Raw genomic sequence first — 18872 nt, forward strand, 5'->3', positions numbered from 1 at the left:
TAAGTGTTTACCAGGGAATAGTGATTCTAGTGCCATAGTATAGACGATCATTCTCTCACTGTGATCATATTCATTACTTAACAATGAGTTTGTTTACATAGAGGTTAATTGGAGCATGCCACTTCCTCTCTTTAAAACAATTTTAATAAAGCCTGCCTTGCTAGTCCAAAGACAGTTGCATAATAGGCTCGTACTGGTAGATATAATCATTCGGAGACACAGGTCCGTCTTATAACAAGAGGGATTATTTCTTTCAACTGAGTACTGTTTCCTTTACTAGGTAAGTAGGCCAGGGACTTTACCATTCCATGTCATAATGTAGGCTTTATTGATATATAAACTCTGCATGTCTCTGACTACAATCCTTTTCAATTCTACTGTTAAGCTTTACTTTTGTCTCTGCTATTCTCTGCTCCCTTCTCTCTCTCTCTCGCCCTCTCTTTTCTCTCTTGTGTCCCTGCAGTTAACCTGATGACCATTATGTCTAGAGCACCGGATCATATCAAGCGACCAATGAACGCCTTCATGGTGTGGTCGAAAGAGAGACGCAAGGAGCTAGCCCAGGAGAACCCTCGGATGCACAACTCTGAGCTGAGCAAAAAGCTGGGCGCCGAGTGGAAAGCACTCTCTGACACCAGCAAGCATCGTTACATAGAGGAGGCAAAGAAGATCCGCGAGCAACACATGGCGGAGTTCCCGCACTACAGATACAGGCCGAGGAGGAAGCCTAAAAACCCATTCAAGGCTGGAGGAGGTGGTGGAAGTGGAAGGATGAGTGTTGCAAGCACACCTTACTCTCTATCTAGCCTCTCTCCTGGCTCAACTGGTAGCACCAGCTCAAACTGCAGTAGCTCCACCAACACTGCATCTGATGCTGCAGGCTTTGTAGGACCACACCAGGTTCAAATACTCCCCCAGCAAGTTGTTACTAGTCATGGTCTACATCACTCACCAATTGCAACTACAACCAATTTCATTCAAAGCCTCCAGCCAGCAGCTTCGATTGCTGGAGGAGGAACGACGTACCTCATTCAGAGACAACCCCTACTTCCAGCTGGTACACAGATCATTCAAACTGCAACACCAATCATACAGCTAGCTCATCCTAGCCATCTGACCTCTTCGCCTCATCAGCTCGTACCTTTAATACAAGCAGCAAGTGGGACGCATGCTGGAATGCATCCGACTGATGGGGCCAAGCAAGGCGGGCAGACGATCCTCATTAAAATGGATGCAGGCACACCACACCAAGTGATATCGCCAAGTTACATAACAGCAGCAGCGGCGGCAGGTAATAGACCCAGCGAGCAGCACTGTGAAGTGGTGGAGTATTCTCACCATAAGCAAGATATCATTGACCAGGATGAGTCCTCCTCCAGCTCTCTCTCTGCACAATCTACGCCCACGTCTAAAACAACTCCTGTCATAGTCTCTGAGATAAAGAGTCACTCTACACCTCAAGTCAACTCCCCTTCTTCCTCGCTTCTCCCTCCGTTACTCATACCAGGTGGACAAGCTGGAGTCAACGTTCTCATGCAGCACGCTGGAGGAGCACAGGCTCTACAAGGACAGCAGCCTGGAGTGGTGACTGTGGGAACCGGAGGATCACCACACCACCACATTGGTGCACTGAGATCTGCTGAAAGTATGCCAGAACTTAGTTCTGTTCACCATCAACATCCTACTCAGTCCCCTACAGGGTATATCCAGACTTATCCAGCATGCCACTGTGTCTCGTGCCAGTTGTGGACCAGGCAAGCCCGGGGTCAAATTATACAGGGTCAAGATAGAAGCACAGCTACAGGAGGAGGAAGCAGTAAGGACGCACAGCACTCACAACAAACCATTCTTGTTCTTCCAGCTCCTCCTCCTATTTCTACTCCCTCTAGAGCCCTCTCTTCTTCTTCTTCCTCCTCCTCTTCTTAAATAGATTCAGCAGATGACTCTCTCTATCATTGCTATACTTTTGAGACTATACAAACTCCAAAGAATTATAATTATTTCCTCTTTATTTTTTTCTTGTGTTCACACTATTTAACAATAAGTATTATTTACCCCATGTATATGTATATACAAATATATATCTGCTTTTACACACACTGTAGGCAGAGACCGTGTGTCATCTTATTATTAGCATCTCTTTATTGCATTTTTCCACCTATCCAGCCAGGTCATCCATTATATCACTGTTAATAATAATAATAATAATATCAAATCACTGTTAATTATCACAATAAATAATTTTTGTTGTTGTATCATATAATGCTGGAACTGTTTATTTTCCACCTACATGCATTTCTACATGCATACATTTACATCACAAAGTTCTTAATAATCTTTTATAGTCAGAAATATTTCCCTGCTTCAATAGTGATCCAGTCTATTTAGGAAAGGAGCTTTTTTTTTCAGGCGAATTAATTCTTCTTGAGCTTCTAAGAAGTTTGGCGCTAGTTGTAGAGCCAAATTGAGGTAAAGCTTGGCTTCATCAATTTCCCCCTGTAGCAAAGTAAAATACAAAAAATTTAAAAAAGGGACAAACATCCCTCGACTCCTACTCACTTCTCTAGCCAGAAGTCTTCCCATGCTGAAGTAATCTTCCTTTGTGGCTGAATTCGGTGAAAAGGAGAATCCTGTTCTATAGTGAGTGATTGCCTGTAAAGGAACATACATGAGAGGTACATGGTGAGAGGAATAAACTGTCAAGTGTATTATCGTAATACATTGCATGGCTTAATTAAACAATGATATTAACAATGATATTAATTGATAGTGTACATTACTGAAGAAGACTCATCTGCTTGTTTGTATAATAGATTTGCTATGCTTTCAGGACAATACTGTGTAGTCATGCACCATAGACGACTTCAAAGAGAGTGTGTATCAATATTTGCAGTTCAACAGGATATCCCTGTGCAGGGAACAGAATCTGTTTAAGCATTCCCTAAATCCTAATTACCATACCACATATATAATGGCCACACAAATGGACTGAATTGTATTGGCTTCTTCACAATACACTACAGTCTGGAGACTTATTAGCACACACAAAGCTTACATTGGTGTGTTACAGAGGGAGGACAAAGGGGGCCTGTTGTGTGGATAAAGTGAGAATAGAGTAGGATTCTCTTTGAAGCTATTAAAAGGATTGTTATCGGCTCAGCTCATTTGTGTTTTGAGAATGAGCTGGAGCAACAAAAGGAACAGACAATGGGAACAATATACCAACAGCCAAAAGATGAACCCATACATGCATATACCTCAAGAATATCAAAGGTGCTAGCCAGATATTCTACTATCGTCCACAAAAATGCATTCGCAGAATGAAAATAAGCAACGCAAAATAAATCACTTTTAGTCTTTCCTTAAAGCATGCTGGCGTTAGTATACATTCAAAGAATACCAACAGCTGGGATTCCTCTACCTTCCCAAGCGCTAACCTCATACCCAATTGCAAAACACAAACAAGTGATAGATTAGTCTCAAAACCACGAAGGATAAGATTACGCTGTATTAGGATTGGACTGTTTATTAGAGACAGGTGAAAGTGAGGCAATGTTATTCATATACTTGTTTATTCCAAGAGACTGGGCAATAATCAGTGCTAGGCAATAATTCTCCACACATGCAGAATTAACATAATGAATACACATGCACGCATTAGTATCATCGACATGTGACATACATGTAGTACAACAACAGGATTGCATCATAATAGTGACTGATAATGTATGATTATTATATCACAGCTCACAACTTAAGCATGACATAATGGAATGAATTGGTACATAGATAATACAGGGTCATGGCTCAGTTAAGCTTAAGATATCGATACTATTTTATTTGCTTCCCAATTGAAAGCTATTCAATCAATCAGAAGGTTGTCTGTGTAATCAACACAGTTCCTAGTTGTGAGATGGATAGTTTTGTTAACCTCCTGTCATGTTCATAGCCCACACAATAGAGAATTACCTTAGTGGTGCTAAGATGAATTATCCCCTAATCACCACCCACTCATGATGTGTACATTAAGCATACAATTTATCATGAGAGAGTCCAAAGGCTATATAAAGTTTTATTGTTAGCTAATACAATAGGCAGTTTTAATAGTATTTATTGTTAAGCTCTTATCAGACTGCTACCCATAGAAAATTTCAACTATTGGCTGCCCAGGTCAATGCAGGGGTCAGCCTCTCTATAGTATAGTATTGTTATAGGCCAGAGGGTCTATCAATATTCATAGCATAAAGGGAGTATTGGGTAACAGTAAACACCTTCAACTCTCAAAGTCATAAGCCTACTATGCTCAAAGGGCTTGTATATACACTTGACACACACACACACACAAACCATCCCATTATGTCTGTCTGTCTTTTTGTCTGGTCTCAATCAAACACTCTCTCTCTCATTCCCTGTATAGTAGTAAGTTATTGTATGTATATACCTCACACATGTTCCACAACATACCTCAACCAGTTAATAATGTTGACATAATAGGATTAATAGCAATTCACCTTTAACCTCCTGACAGATGTTGGTTTACTACCTTCAGAAGCCAGGAGTCTCCCAAGCAGTAAATGAGCATCACCGTATTCGCCTTTTCCTACTCTTTTATGCATTTCAATAGCTGCCGTGAGTTCCCTCTTGGCTTCCTGTGACATAAATAAGGGTGAGAACAAAGAAACCTTAAACCCTTTCACCCATTCCACGCACATATCACCCAATCTAGGGAGGTCAACCTAGCACCACTTTGAATCCAATTATGACTTGTTCACACTTGCTCATTCAGTAAAGTGACTAATCAAGTGATATGTGGGGTGTGACATACATATTATCATTGGACTGCACTATACACCACACATGTCATTGTATTACACCATATTGCATTGTATTGGTAGCTCAATCATAGTACTAGGGCTGTTCTATTCTATTCCACTACACTTTATTTCCATTGCGAGACTATGCATACTATGCGTCGTGCACACACCACAAAAGAGATAATCACATACTCATTAGTATTGGGTTACCCTTTACCTCTTCTTTTCCGGTTTCACTAAGCATCCAACCAGCATAGTAATGCATGACTGATGAGTGTGGTCTCCTTTCCTTGGCTCTATTATAGTGCTCCAGTGCTTCTCCCCATCTCTCCTGTAGCCTACACAAGTGCCCCATGTTGATGTTAGCAGTGATGTGATCTGGCTTAATGGATAAAGCTCTCTTGTAACATTCCTCGGCCTCTTTGGCTCTACCTATTAATAATAAAAATGACTATAATATAGTACATCGTGTTTTGCTAGTAGCTTAAATGGAATCAACTCAATTTCATCTAGCATAAGTACATGTCAATATACACCCAAAAATTGAGAGTGATTTGGAGAACAACGTATTTTCAGATGTATACACATATTGATACCCTTATGCTATAAGCATTACTAGAAAGTTTGAAATATGAGCATGCTAAGAATCAATTTAGTCAGTTATTGCTAGCTAGCTACAATTACACGTGTACTATATAGGCAATTTAGTTTTAGTTGCATGATTTAGTAATGCAATGGTATTTACACTGCATGATGGTACACTATGAACTATAGTGTTAGTTTGACTGGATCATACATGCATGGGGCCTCAGTTGATCCATACTTATGGCTTATGATTATATAAATACTTGTGCCAGGAGTGTATGCTGTTTTTAAGTATCAAAACACATACATTGCATAGTAATGATGCTATACTATTCCATCCTACTCCGCACGTAATACAGCAATGACTCAATGACCAACTCCCAATATACCATATAATCAGGACACACCGTCCCTAATATGTTACTATAGTGTGTGTGTCTGGAATTACCTTTAATGTGCACATAATAGTCTCCTATGTCTATGGACTGTAGGAATCCAGAATCGATAGCGCATAAATACACTAGTATCCCATGTACATGTATCATGCATAGCTGTGAGTGAGTCACTAGATGCTATCATTATGGATTCAGTGCATTATGTAACTCAGGACATGTTATATATTTGGTTTCAGATTATTGTATTTACAGTCTACTCTTTTGGTATTGTGTTAGTGTAGCACACCACATTTGGCCAATAGATAAGAAAGGCTTTTTGTTAATGTGATTCTTAGCTTCTTGAAGTGGTTACATACTGAAAATATACACAAAACGTTGTTAAGACTAGACACTAGTAGGGCCAAGATATGCATCGCCTATCCATTTCCCGTGGTCAAACCACAATTTGTTATCGTTGACCTTTTGCAAAACGGCAAATAAACTTCATTTGGCAGTCCCTTTCGTCTGATAAAGGAACAAGTGGTTGAAACAAGAAGAGATGTGTAGATTAGTCCAGCACAAAGTTGCGATTAGTCTAAGTTTCACTGAGAGATTTGTTTCTATTTGTTTGATGTTTCAAACGAAGATTCAGTTTATGTTTGCATGCATCTACATGTACACTCCAATTGAGTGTATCGTCTTGAAGGCTCTGATAACAGATTACCGTACAAGCCCGATACAGTGGTTTCCCTAAGCAATAACAATATTATCACCTTATGTCTTGAGATTTGGTTGCATTAACCACAGCTTATTGGGGCATTACAAATCTAACTGATAACCCTATACCAATCATTTTGAAAATAAAATATATATACAAGAGGTCAGGCATCACCTACCACCCAGAGTACATGCTACTACAGACTCTCACACTCTCTCCTACTATAAAGGATAAACATTAGATAATGTATTGTAAGCCACATTGAACAGCAACGCAGACTTATTGCCTCCACTGGACTAATTCCTTATAGAAAAGACATTAAAAGGATAAGCCATAAACATGCATAGGCTACAACCCACATAAGCACTGCATGGACATACTTGTAATGGTAATATGGTATGCACATACATGTATACTGCAAACACACACACACACACACACACACACACACATGCAATGTGTACCAGACTGACAAGCATTGGTACAATTATAATTATGCAACAAAATGTAAAAAAATTCATAATGTTAATACTTATAATATGTATAGCAGCATGTAATAACAATAACAATAATAATAATAGCAAATGATACTAATTTGTTTATTGCAACTGGTTTGCATAAACAAGCTGATAATTTGCATTATCAATGTACCTAATTACATAAAATAGATAACAAGCCTTTACCTGTATTAAGTAGGACAAGACCCAGGTTGGTTAGTGCCAGTATGTAGTCTGGCTTAAGCTCCAATGCTTGTCGGTAATATTTTTCACAGGACCTGTTTCCCTATGCATGTAAAGTGTAGTAGAAAATAATAATTGAATTTGTAGCATGAAAGCAAATTAAGAGTGACATAAAAGGAGCAAGTTTGTACTTTAAACCACATCCACAAACAACACATGAGAGAGAGAGAGTGAGAGGCCCTAGCTGTTATGATTAATGAGGGAGAGGTGAGATTGGACTGGGGGAGTTCACTAATGGGTCTGTGTGGACTATTCACACAAAAATAAATATATAAAGTACGCCAAAAGAAAAATACACACAAGAAGAGAAAGAGAATGAAACGCTACGCTCGTGCTAAAAAAGCTGAATTAGAAATAGCGTCCCTCTTAGATAGATTCTTGCCTTTACATTTGATTTCAGTTTTAGCCCCCAACTGCTTTTTTGAAAGTATATTTAATAACTCAATATAAATCAACCCACACGCCACACTCTCACACCTTTATTACATAATCATCATTATCACAGTGTCAGTGACCATTATAGACAGGGGACTCAATCCTTAATGTGCATAATGAACTCTCATATGATGCCCTACATGCATGGGCAATAGTGAGGTATGGGGAAACATGTAGATATCATAGTACATGGACATTATAGGATCATACTCTGACTCATGTAGACTCTAATATTAGATAATAATGTTAGTCTACAGAGAATGTAAGGAATGAGCCACCACAATCAAACCACATGTTGTATTACAAACATTACAGGTCAAATGACCACAACAGTGTCAGAATCACACACACAGAACACAAACACTTATATTATGCATCATTAAATTACTATGAACTTGCCCCTAAGGGAAATACAATACAAGAGAAGTAAGGTCACACACATACACAGACATCAAATGATACACTAGCATATTAAAGGCTGATTAAAGGATAGCATATCAGGAAGAAAGGTATCACTTTCTACTAATTATAAAGGTCAATCAAATAAGAATCACTCAATCGTTCCCATCGAGTAATTATTATTTAATATAAGGATGATTTGTATCATCCGTATTATAATTAAAACAGTTCTCACTATATTGATGATCTGTATATGTGCTGTGCTGTGTACATTGTTTTTCATGTGCAATCAGTGAGTGTGTGTGAACATTGCAATGCTGAGAATAACAACCAATTCAGGACCATTCATTCAGTGCATTGTATTATAACAATAGTATTGTTAGGTGAACAATGCTCCCTTTGAACAACTCTACAAACTAATTGTTACATAAAAAGCAATAGAGAGAGTACAATTGCACAAAGGAGAGCAGGAAAAGAGTGACTCTGGGATATAATAAGACATTCATTTGATGTTTAATAAGTGCTCAAATACAAATTACTAACGATGAGTACAATGACAACAATATGCACTCCGTGTATGCATTACATCATGTACACTATGCACATTGTACTATTATACATGTTCAATGCTCATCAGTGGTTGTGCAGTTAATGATTTTATCTTCACATTATGTAATGTATGTTCATAAAGGCAAATATTCATTTTTAATGCCTCAGAGGTCATCCCTAGATATGCTGTTGCTAAGAGACGAATATTTTAATGTCCTCTCTTTGGCACCACCTGGTCGTGATGAGGATAATTCATTATTAGTGAGTGCTACCGCATGTACACGTACAGGTAATGTCACAAACTGTCAAAAGACTACAGCTAATTATTTTCTTAGTAAGCATTACTAACCTCAGGGAGGGGTGATAAAGAGAAGGAATGAAGGAGGGATTGAGAGGGAGGTAATGTAACTATTCTCTCTCTTCTTTATTTCTCTCTCTTTCTCTCTGACTCTCTATCTCTCCCTCTTTCTCTCTCTGTCCCTTTCTCTCTCTCTCTTACTTGTTGAGCTAAAACATTTCCCATTGCAAAGTGTACTTTTGCATTGAGAGGGTTGACCTTCAGTCCAGACACAGCTAGTCTCTCGGTGTCCCCCCACTCCCAATTCCTTATCAGTGTCTTTGCAGAGAACATCAAAAGTATCAAAATGAAAAGTGTCATTAGTGGTTTACTTAGGATCGCCTGAAAATAGATTAATAGCAGATGATTACAACCTCTTCCAATAATAATAGTCAACAAGTATGCTTAACATGTGTAGGATATGCCATACAAAATAACGCAATAGTAGTATACTACATGTACATGTACACACAGTCACACACACAGAGTAATGACATAAAAAGTAATAATGATGATGATTTGATGAGGGTAATGTCATTGTAGCAGTATGTGTGTGTGTGTATACTCTAAGTGGTCAGTATAAGTACATTCAAAAAGGAATATTACTTTTGAACTGTGATGCATACATGGAGTAAGGGATTTTTATATGCATATGGCTCATCATTAGTGCCAGTCAAGCATACTACAACATGAAGGTATAGTAACATGGCTATAAGATTTAAGAACATGTGTACAATTTGTAACAGCTGAGAGAGAGAGAGAGAGAGAGAGAGAGAGAGAGAGAGAAGGGAGAAAAGAATAAAATAAGAAAGGATAAGAAAAGCTTTGAGAAAAGATAATAAGATAAATGCATGTATACATGCATGAATAGAGAGGAGGAAGAGGAGGAACAACATTTACTCATTAATCTGATAAGAAGATACCATTAGCATTAGCGCTAATCAATTAAATCATTAACAATCGATGCACATCAATACACACCTCAGGAGTAGGTCTCTTTGCCCCTCTTCTTAATCTCTCGTTGATGGCATAAAATCCATGAGAGACAAGCAAGCAGTACCCAACACTTGGTAAATACAGTACTCTCTCCGCCAGCACGAACCCAACAGGAAAGAAGAGATTACTAGCAGGTATGTATGGTATGATTAGTAATGAGAGGCCCAAGAGGCATGCGAATGAATTATTTTTCTCTCCTGGCCACAAGGTTGAGATCAGAGTGCTCAAAGAGGATCTGTTGTGGCTGGACACTCGTGTGGTTGTCTGGGAAACTTTCGGTGGACGAAAGAACTCCACAACATCTGCTTAAAAGAAAAGGGAGGGTTACCTTGGTGACAATGAAACACATCAATATTTGGCTAACTTTTGATAATGATGATGATAAGAAAAGCAAACAGTGTGACGCTGCCAATGTTTCTATAATCGTTAAGTGTCTTTACTAACACTATGCTACCCATTGACCAGTCAAAGCAAAGCAATGAAGGACACATCAATAACCAAACGTTAAGTGATGTCAGATGAGAATAAGTGAGAGTGCGGATTAAAATTGAATCAGAGAATGACGTTGGGTTATCAGAGTAAACAAAGGCAGGTCTTCCTTGACTGATCAAAAGTCTGGCTAGTAGAGCTAGTCCCAGAGATAGTGTAAATAATATAATATTATTATAAAGATAATAGATCCCACCAGTGAGCCTATATAACAATATGATATAATATCCTTCACTTGTATGAGCTCCTTTTGTTGGGTTCAACTGTTAATAGTAATCAACAATGGGCTTGTACGTGTACACTTCTTCAACATTCACATGTAGCTACAGGCCACACGTAAGACTGTTAAGGTACCCTCCTTCCCCCCCAGTAATAATAATAATAATAATAATAATAATGCTAATAATAAAATCATTGTCTTATTGTTTAAGTGTTTAGTCTCATCGCTCTTGTCTCCCTGTAAACCTTTATCTAATATTTGATTGTTTTTGCATTCTTCATTGATCCTTCTCTTTGAGTGAGAACAAAATTGTTGGGTGCTGTTTTCAAACAAAATAATCTCCCACTATCCACATAGATACACAGAGTCTAATGGTAACAGCTGTTCTTAATTCAGTTTTAACACTCATTACATGTATTGCACATAGTCTAGCTTATATATACATAACAGATAATATGAAGCTGTCAACTGAGTGTTTGTGTGTATACATGTACTTAGGAAATGTGTGTGTGCACCAAAAAGCCAACCAACCTGGCAACCCCAATCATGTTAACCTAATGTAAAGGCGTCACACTAATTACGACCATTAGAGTAAAGGATTAATAGGAATAGAGGGATGAGAAAAGGGAGAGACAGGAAATGAAAAAAGAAGATGAAAGAAACTAGTACTTAAGAACACGTCATAATACACTACTATTCCATACTATATAATGCCTATGCTGGCTTTAGCAATACAATATACTACATGATACTAAAAATATATTAAATTCTTACTTTAACGCGCCTCTAAGGTGCAACCAAATCCTCCTGCTTTTGAGGAGTAGCTCGTAAAATATGCAAACGGCCAATACAGTGATCCCTTGCTCTTTACAGAGCATGCTAACTCCAGCTAATGATACTGCTGTAATCCTCCATGTATATGTACCACCGTCGGTCTTGATGGATATGAGATAAGAGAGGAATGAGAGGAAAAAGAACAAAGCTGACAACAATTCAGCTCTACCAACCACATTAGCGACCTGTGAAGACAAAACAATAATAAAGAATACTGAAAGTCATCCAATAAAGTCCCTTAGTAGCCTCTTGAAAGGGATAAGACAGGAAAGATGAATGATGATAATGAAAAACACATCAATAAAAGGACTTATCTCTATGTTTTGACTAATTGTTAGCCATGCCTCAAGATAATTAGAAGTATAGGTTATACACCGAGGTAGAGGTTTCTATGGTATTTATTAACCGAGCGACGCAGTCGCGAGGTTAATAAATGCCATAGAAACCGATACCGAGGTGTATAACCAACTTCTATCATAACATTTGAAAACAACTACCAGCTGCTGATAATAAGACCACAGTTGACATGCATACATCGTATCTAACAGGCTAGGCAGTAAAGAATCAACCAAGCTTGACAAATGGACTAATGAGAGCATAAGCGTAGAGCGCCAGGTTTCACTTATTTTATTTAATAAACCAAGAGGTTAATAAGTGTTCCCGGGAGGTTAATAAGTGTTCCCGGGAGGTATCTAATAGATTTAGAAACCTGGCATTCTGCAATCTGATTGGTCAATTACAACTAGGCATGATAGAAGGACAGAAATAAGCTTAGACACTGTCATCATTAATTGTCATTATCATAGCAAGAGACAAAGAGTGCATAGCAATAATTGTTAATCATAGCAAACAGATTTGAATATAGCACACCGAGATCACTAATAATAAATCAAATAGTGCTAGACATGACTTCAGCAGCATGGCATACATTAAAAATACAAATACAATACAAATGACTAGTAGCTGAATGGCATACATCACACGGGTGTGCTATGATGCAAAGTTCCTCGAAGAGGAAATGAAATAATGGAATATAGAGTATCACAATTTGAGGTGAATCTAACAATGTAGAATCAGTACAAGTTTAAATGATGTAAAAAGCATGGATACACGATATATTAATATATACACACACACACATTGTATGGTACTGCAAGGAAGTAAAGGTTTCTGAAATACAATAGATGCCAATCACATGAATTAAAAATTGAAACATCAAAAGAGCCACTTTCTCATGCTAGAATGACTGCATCCAACCTACGCTCATATTATGTGCATTACTAGATCATGATTTTGTGGGAAGAAGTGGTATGTAAAATGATCTAATTGTAATAAGGGCAACACCTAATTTCCATTCTCATGCACAATGCCCTGATATAATATCATTAAAGAGGAATGGCTACAGTGAGTCTATGCAAGGCTTACAAACACTAATTAAATAAATAAACATTAGGAAAAGCCTTGAGGCAGAATAGGAAGAAAGGGAGGGGAAGAGATTCACTATGTGTATGCAGTCACTGACCACACAATCAAGACCCTATCAATAGAATACCACAATAAAACCAAGAGGACACAATATACATTACATCAATCAATCATGAACATGTGGCATTAGGGGAATCTTAACCCACAACAGAGAGAGAGGTTATAATAAACACATAAGGAAAAGGAAGAACTTGCTGTTATTATTATCATTGTATGGTAACCACGAATACTAGGGGCACCAATCCACACAAAGCTTCAAACTGTATATTAATCACACTTTGATTGCAAAACCCTTACATCATCGAGTTCCTAACAATAAAACCACAGCAAAGGTATCATTTTTCACTAAAGGCCCTTAAAATTTAGCATGAAGTCACAAAAATCTTAGCCACACGACTACATTCAACCATGACATCACCTATCATGTCTTCAAACCCTACACATCTAAGACTCCGGTTCAACAGAAATAGGATCAGACGCATGCGTATGGCATATTAATTGTACTCGTGAATAAAACAATCATTAGTAACGAGTATACATAGAATCCATACAACTTAATGTTAAAAGCTTTACTACATAATACATACTTATATGTACATCAAATGATAGACTGGTTGAAGATGCATCTATGGAAACGAATCACATCACATGTGTACACGCACGCTATAGTAAAGCTGCTATAAATATCGCCATGGTACAGCCATATAGAGGAGATCAATAAGAGACAAACGTCATAGTAGTTGTTAAGGAGTTCCTAATTGCTGTAATCGATACTGATTGCTAGTGTCTCAGCTATGAGCTGATAATCGTTTGAAATAATGACCGACTGTTGCAAAGCTTGCAGGAATTTGAAATAAAATATCAATAAAGACAGTTTTATTGAAATTCAAAGCACTTCAAAAACGAATTGTAATTTGGGAATAGTTAAAGGTTTTGTCTAGACTTACGAGGTACTTGTAAATACAATTCATTACCAATAATCATATGCTACACTTATATGCACATAAATGAATGTGTGTGTGCATATACATGTACATGTACATACTGCTTCAGTGTGTATAGGATGCACTGTAAAGAGTAATGCAGTGAGCCACGATACATTCCTTCTAACACCAGCTACCATTAGTACATAATGGACCAGGACACAGACAATACTGTGGACTAGTACATTGACGCCATGATAGCCACCAGGGGACAACCCATGCATCCAATAATTGAGACGGAAACTCAATGTCGTCAGTGGCCTGTAGGACTTGTGCGATTCAGGATCTGATATCGGATAACCCCAGAAATCGTTAGCAAACACAGAGGTGAAGGTCACATGAGACCTAATTAGGAGATGAGCAATTACAATGAAGGAAGCCATTAAAATAACATGGTGCAGCATGTGGTGTAATGTCTTGGAAGGTACATCAAAAGTGACAGTGCTTCCATATTAGGCAAGAATGATTACCTTACGTCTGGATTGCTAACAATGGCTTCATTATCATCAAACACGAAACCACCAAGTATAGTGTGGGAGTTTAACAGTAAGGAAAGAGTGAAGAGGAATGAGGAGCGAGCCAGGAGGCCATACCAATGCTCTGAATTAATAGGAGGAGGAGATCCTACACGCCTATTCCTAACAGCTGGCGCCATTGTTACTCGTTGTCACTTGTCATACTCTCTCTGTCTCTTAGTACTTCTTTATCTTGGAAAAGGGGAGGCCAGTTTGTGAAGTAAGATGATCCCTCACGTGGGTTCAATCCTCCAGCTCTTTATCCCCACTAGACTACCGTGGGCATGGATGCATTGTTTAGTTATTTCTTTCCTGGAGACTGTTATGTTAAAGTGTTCCAGGAGTACCAGTTCTTTAATCGTAAGACTTTAAACAATAATTTAATTTTTTTAATAATTTAAATTCTATCGTAAATATACAAGGCATTGTTTATAATTATATGGTAGAATCTGGGTCAAATCTAATTTTTGTGTCTAGCCATTATTTTGTTGATGTTGGTAATAAATTAGATTTTATTTGCTTGCATTTGCTAATTGCTACTAATGATTATGGGTGGGGCTCGTTGAATGCACAAAGAGGTGGGGCTTGTTAATGAGTTGTGATAACCCAATTTATTGTAAATAATATTCAACACACATTATTTATTATTTTTAGGAGAATGCTTGACCATAGCTCTTTCAAGGTGGCTGAGTTTAAGTGTCATTTTAGGAGCATTAGGAGGTATTATGATTTAAATATTGTAGCATAGATCAGGGGTACCCACAAAACATGCAAAGTGAGCTAAAAAATATGGTTAACTTTTGGAGCTACTTTTGTTTCTTTGAAATGCTCATAACTCAAAAATTATTTGTTGGAAACAGCTCTAACTTTCTAGATAGCATAATTGTATCAAAAAACGTAATTAAAATTGGGGGTGATTTCAAAGCAATTTTTCAGAAAAAACCATGAGCTATAGTACAGGGTATTTTTCAGAAATTGGCTCATTTTTTAAATGGCCATAACTCGAAAAATTGAAGTTGGAATCAGCTCAAACTTTCTACATAGCATAAGGACATCAATATGTATCAGAAAATGTAATAAAAATTGGGGGTCATTTCGGAGCCATTTTTTGGAAAAAACCATGGGCTATAGTACAGGGTATTTTTCAGAAATTGGCCCATTTCTTAAAATGGCTATAACTTGAAAAATTGAAGTCGGAATCCACTCAAACTTTCTACATAGCATAAGGACATCAATATGTATCAGAAAATGTAATAAAAATTTGGGGTGATTTTGGAGCCATTTTTCAGAAAAACCATAGGCTACAGGGTATTTTTCAGAAATTGGCTCATTTTAAAAATGGCCATAACTCAAAAAATTGAAGTCGGAATCAGCTCAAACTTTCTACATAGCATAAGGACATCAATATGTATCAGAAAATATAATCAAAATTAAGAATTCTCTCCTAGTCATTTTTGGTGAAATTTGGCCACTGTACATGATCTTTGACCCATTTTTTGAGCAACTTAAATGTATAAAATCTACTACCAAAAACTCTGAAGGAAACCCTGGCCTAGATCATTCTGCTCTCTTTTCCAGTCAAGTTTCCACAGATATACAAGATAGTAAAGAACTATTCAACCGAGAGTATAAGCTATTTAGCTTGCATTTTGGAATTAGGAGCTGTGACATTCTCATCTACTTATAATTACGAAAAAGGATTCCCATTCAGGTATAACTACTTACTATAATTGTTATCAAGCTTCTTAAATTATAATATGCACTTTCTAGTACATGGGGCGAGAGTTTCTTTATCAGTGTTCAAGTCCTCATTATCCTCATTCTAATGGCCGTCATAAGACAGCATGTGTTGATCATTGCCCCCTTTCTAATAGCTTATAGTGCCGGGGTGTGGTTCCTGGTGTCTGGTTTAGCCCCTGGCGGTCTCAATACTACACTCCAGGCCATTGTTATACCTCTCATGCTTGCTAGTAGGGTAAGATAGACATGCAATGTACCATTGGACTTTTATCTGTTGCATGGAATCATGTATTGTAAAGGAACTTGGTGTGTGTATCATGGTTGTTTTTTATTGTAATGTACACTGTAGATAGATGATTATTTTTGGCATTGATAATGTTGTAGCTACAAGTTTCTTCCTATGTAATGAGACATTAGCTATAACATAACTGACATTGTTATTGGCTGTGTACAACTGTAGCTTTAAGATAATGATTAATCTAAATGTTACACATGTTGAAAATATTTCCCTATTGTGTATCAACAATGCTGTTACTATTGTTATTACTATTGTGTTTGTACTAAGTACAATTTATTATAATTTTAAGAATAGAAAATATGTGACAGCTGAGAGTAGTGTCATTCTAACCTTTAAACTGCCCTGAACTCTAAATTATGATAACAATCATCCAGCTGCTTATGTATGCTACTGGGCAATAAGGAATTGAACAATAACATTTCTGAGAAGTTTCATTATTATTGTAACAGCTTTGTGGCACATCTGATTGCAAGTGACCATACAATTATGAGGCATATGATAATCATAATATTTATTAACAATTAGAAGGACCAATTGGGAAATAGATTTCCCACAAAGCATGCTAATAGTGAGCTAAACTCTATGTAGTACATGGCATTTGGAACAACATTAAAAATTTATAAAAAAATTAATTTTGATCGGAATCCACTCAAACTTTCAACACAGCATGAGAACATGCATATGTATCAGAAAAATTTATAAAAATGGAGATCTCTCTCCTATTCATTTTTGATAAAATTTCATCAAAGACTAAAGGCTATAGCCTTTGATCTTTAGCTTGATTTTTGAGCAACTTAAAAAAATATAAAAAATCCAAATTTGATTGGAATCAGCTCAAAGTTAATACACAACATAAGAACAAGTATATGTATCAGAAAAAATTATTAAAATGAAAATTTTCTCCTAGTCATTTTTGATGAAATTTTGCCTATAAGTTCCTGTACTATATGTATATACATGTGTAGTACAGGGTCTTTGACCCAATTTTTGAGCAACTTGACAATCTACTGACAAGAAGCTGCATGAGCACTATGCTGAAATCGTGGCTTCCAATCAAGAAAGACACAAATGTCCCCTGCTATAGTGCATAGCATTCATAAAGGAACTTTTAAAGTTGATTTGAGAAGCATGCACTACATTGTACTATAATTAAGCAGGTTAGATTTAGTCATTATAATTTTTAATGTAACTGACCTAAAAGTCTGCTTGCTATTTGATTCATTTTATAATAAAGAGATGTACAAGTAATGGTGCCCTAGTCAAGCATATGCTTATTATGCTACACGTATTTCCATTTGTGTTCATATTGTTAATCTTTTTGATGTGTATATTTTCAGTATTAAGTAATGTTATCTCACTCACACACTCTCACTATAGTCAATGGAGTCATTAGGCTATAGTCCAACTAATCTTAACAATTATCAATCGTACAATCACATCAGTATTGCCAAGTTTGGTTTACCTTTTGGTATAAAATAACAGAATAAGCAAAACATCAATAATCGGAGGTATACTTTTATTATGGCAATGTAGCTAAGCAAGTATTCGTTTTTGTTATTTTTGCATTATTTAATCAGAATATGCGTACACAACTATCATAACGATGAAATAGAAAATTAAATTGTGTTTGAACAATGCACAGACAATACAACCCTCCACTGATAGTCAAGAATAATTATTTTTTTTATTTTACTGATTATTAAAAATCCCGGAACGCTCAATAGTATATTTACTTTCATTTAATTTAGCTGACAACTGTACTGACTGTATACAATAATGGATCAACAGGGCAGCTCTCCTTTATAACGGCATTCCTCAACTTCATTGGTAATATTGCACGAGTCTTTACCACCATACAAGAGACAGGGGATCTTCTACTGATGGCAACGTTCATTTCCTCGCTGACTTTAAATTCCATCATTGTGCTACAGTTCCTCTGGTACTGGAATGCAACCGCCAAGCAAAGTCGAAAAAGAGATTAGGAAGAGAATAAAACATTGATTGCACACATGAATCGTACAGTGTTTCATGTATTAATAGTTATTTTTGATAATTTCAGAAAACATTTAAAAAATGATCATTATTAGATCATTAATTAGAGCACAAATCAGAAGTTAAACTAAACTACACAGCAATGATTTTTGCCATACATATATGTACTTGGCATTGCTGCAATACACAATAACAGTTGATACAGTGTATAATAGTATCAGTACATGCTATTTATCATTATTTGCTATGAGTGTTAGTTCAGAGAGTGTGACTGGCTCAGGTTGGAGAGAGAGACCTAAAGAAATTGCTAATTTCATAGTCAGCAAGTGCTTGCATGTCAATGCATCTCTTTGAGCCAAAACGTGATAA

At 37.0% G+C, this 18872-nt stretch overlaps 3 protein-coding genes across 5 annotated transcripts; 2 read left to right on the top strand and 1 right to left on the bottom strand.

Moving 5' to 3' along the window:
• The first annotated feature begins 81 nt into the window (after positions 1–81).
• On the top strand, positions 82–2348 carry LOC100638519 (transcription factor SOX-21-like). Of its 2 annotated transcripts, XM_011406691.2 has the most exons (3): positions 85–280; positions 464–1645; positions 1690–2348. In XM_011406691.2, the coding sequence occupies exons 2-3, from the start codon at positions 472–474 to the stop codon at positions 1788–1790; spliced, it is 1275 nt and encodes a 424-aa protein (XP_011404993.1). In that variant the 5' UTR covers positions 85–280; positions 464–471; the 3' UTR covers positions 1791–2348. The 2 variants fall into 2 exon arrangements, with proteins under 2 accessions (XP_019854062.1, XP_011404993.1); XM_019998503.1 differs by having other exon boundaries at positions 82–280; positions 464–2348.
• LOC100639787 (transmembrane and TPR repeat-containing protein 4-like) lies at positions 2349–14621 on the bottom strand. Of its 2 annotated transcripts, XM_011406710.2 has the most exons (11): positions 14429–14621; positions 14021–14303; positions 11431–11675; positions 10312–10640; positions 9933–10249; positions 9114–9293; positions 7175–7274; positions 5032–5246; positions 4512–4649; positions 2560–2652; positions 2349–2496 (listed from the first exon to the last, which is right to left on the bottom strand). In XM_011406710.2, exons 1-11 carry the CDS (start codon positions 14611–14613, stop codon positions 2365–2367), a joined length of 2217 nt encoding a protein of 738 aa, XP_011405012.1. In that variant the 5' UTR covers positions 14614–14621; the 3' UTR covers positions 2349–2364. The 2 variants fall into 2 exon arrangements, with proteins under 2 accessions (XP_011405012.1, XP_019854061.1); XM_019998502.1 differs by lacking the exon at positions 2349–2496 and having other exon boundaries at positions 2566–2908.
• Positions 14602–18621, top strand: LOC100639913 (mannose-P-dolichol utilization defect 1 protein-like). The gene is made up of 6 exons (XM_019998506.1): positions 14602–14693; positions 14746–14833; positions 15128–15193; positions 16052–16184; positions 16244–16448; positions 18260–18621. Exons 2-6 carry the CDS (start codon positions 14758–14760, stop codon positions 18491–18493), a joined length of 714 nt encoding a protein of 237 aa, XP_019854065.1. The 5' UTR covers positions 14602–14693; positions 14746–14757; the 3' UTR covers positions 18494–18621.
• Positions 18622–18872: the final 251 nt, after the last annotated feature.

This window comes from Amphimedon queenslandica, unplaced genomic scaffold, assembly GCF_000090795.2.
Source record: "Amphimedon queenslandica unplaced genomic scaffold, v1.1 AMPQUscaffold_13316, whole genome shotgun sequence".
Lineage (NCBI taxonomy): Eukaryota > Metazoa > Porifera > Demospongiae > Haplosclerida > Niphatidae > Amphimedon > Amphimedon queenslandica.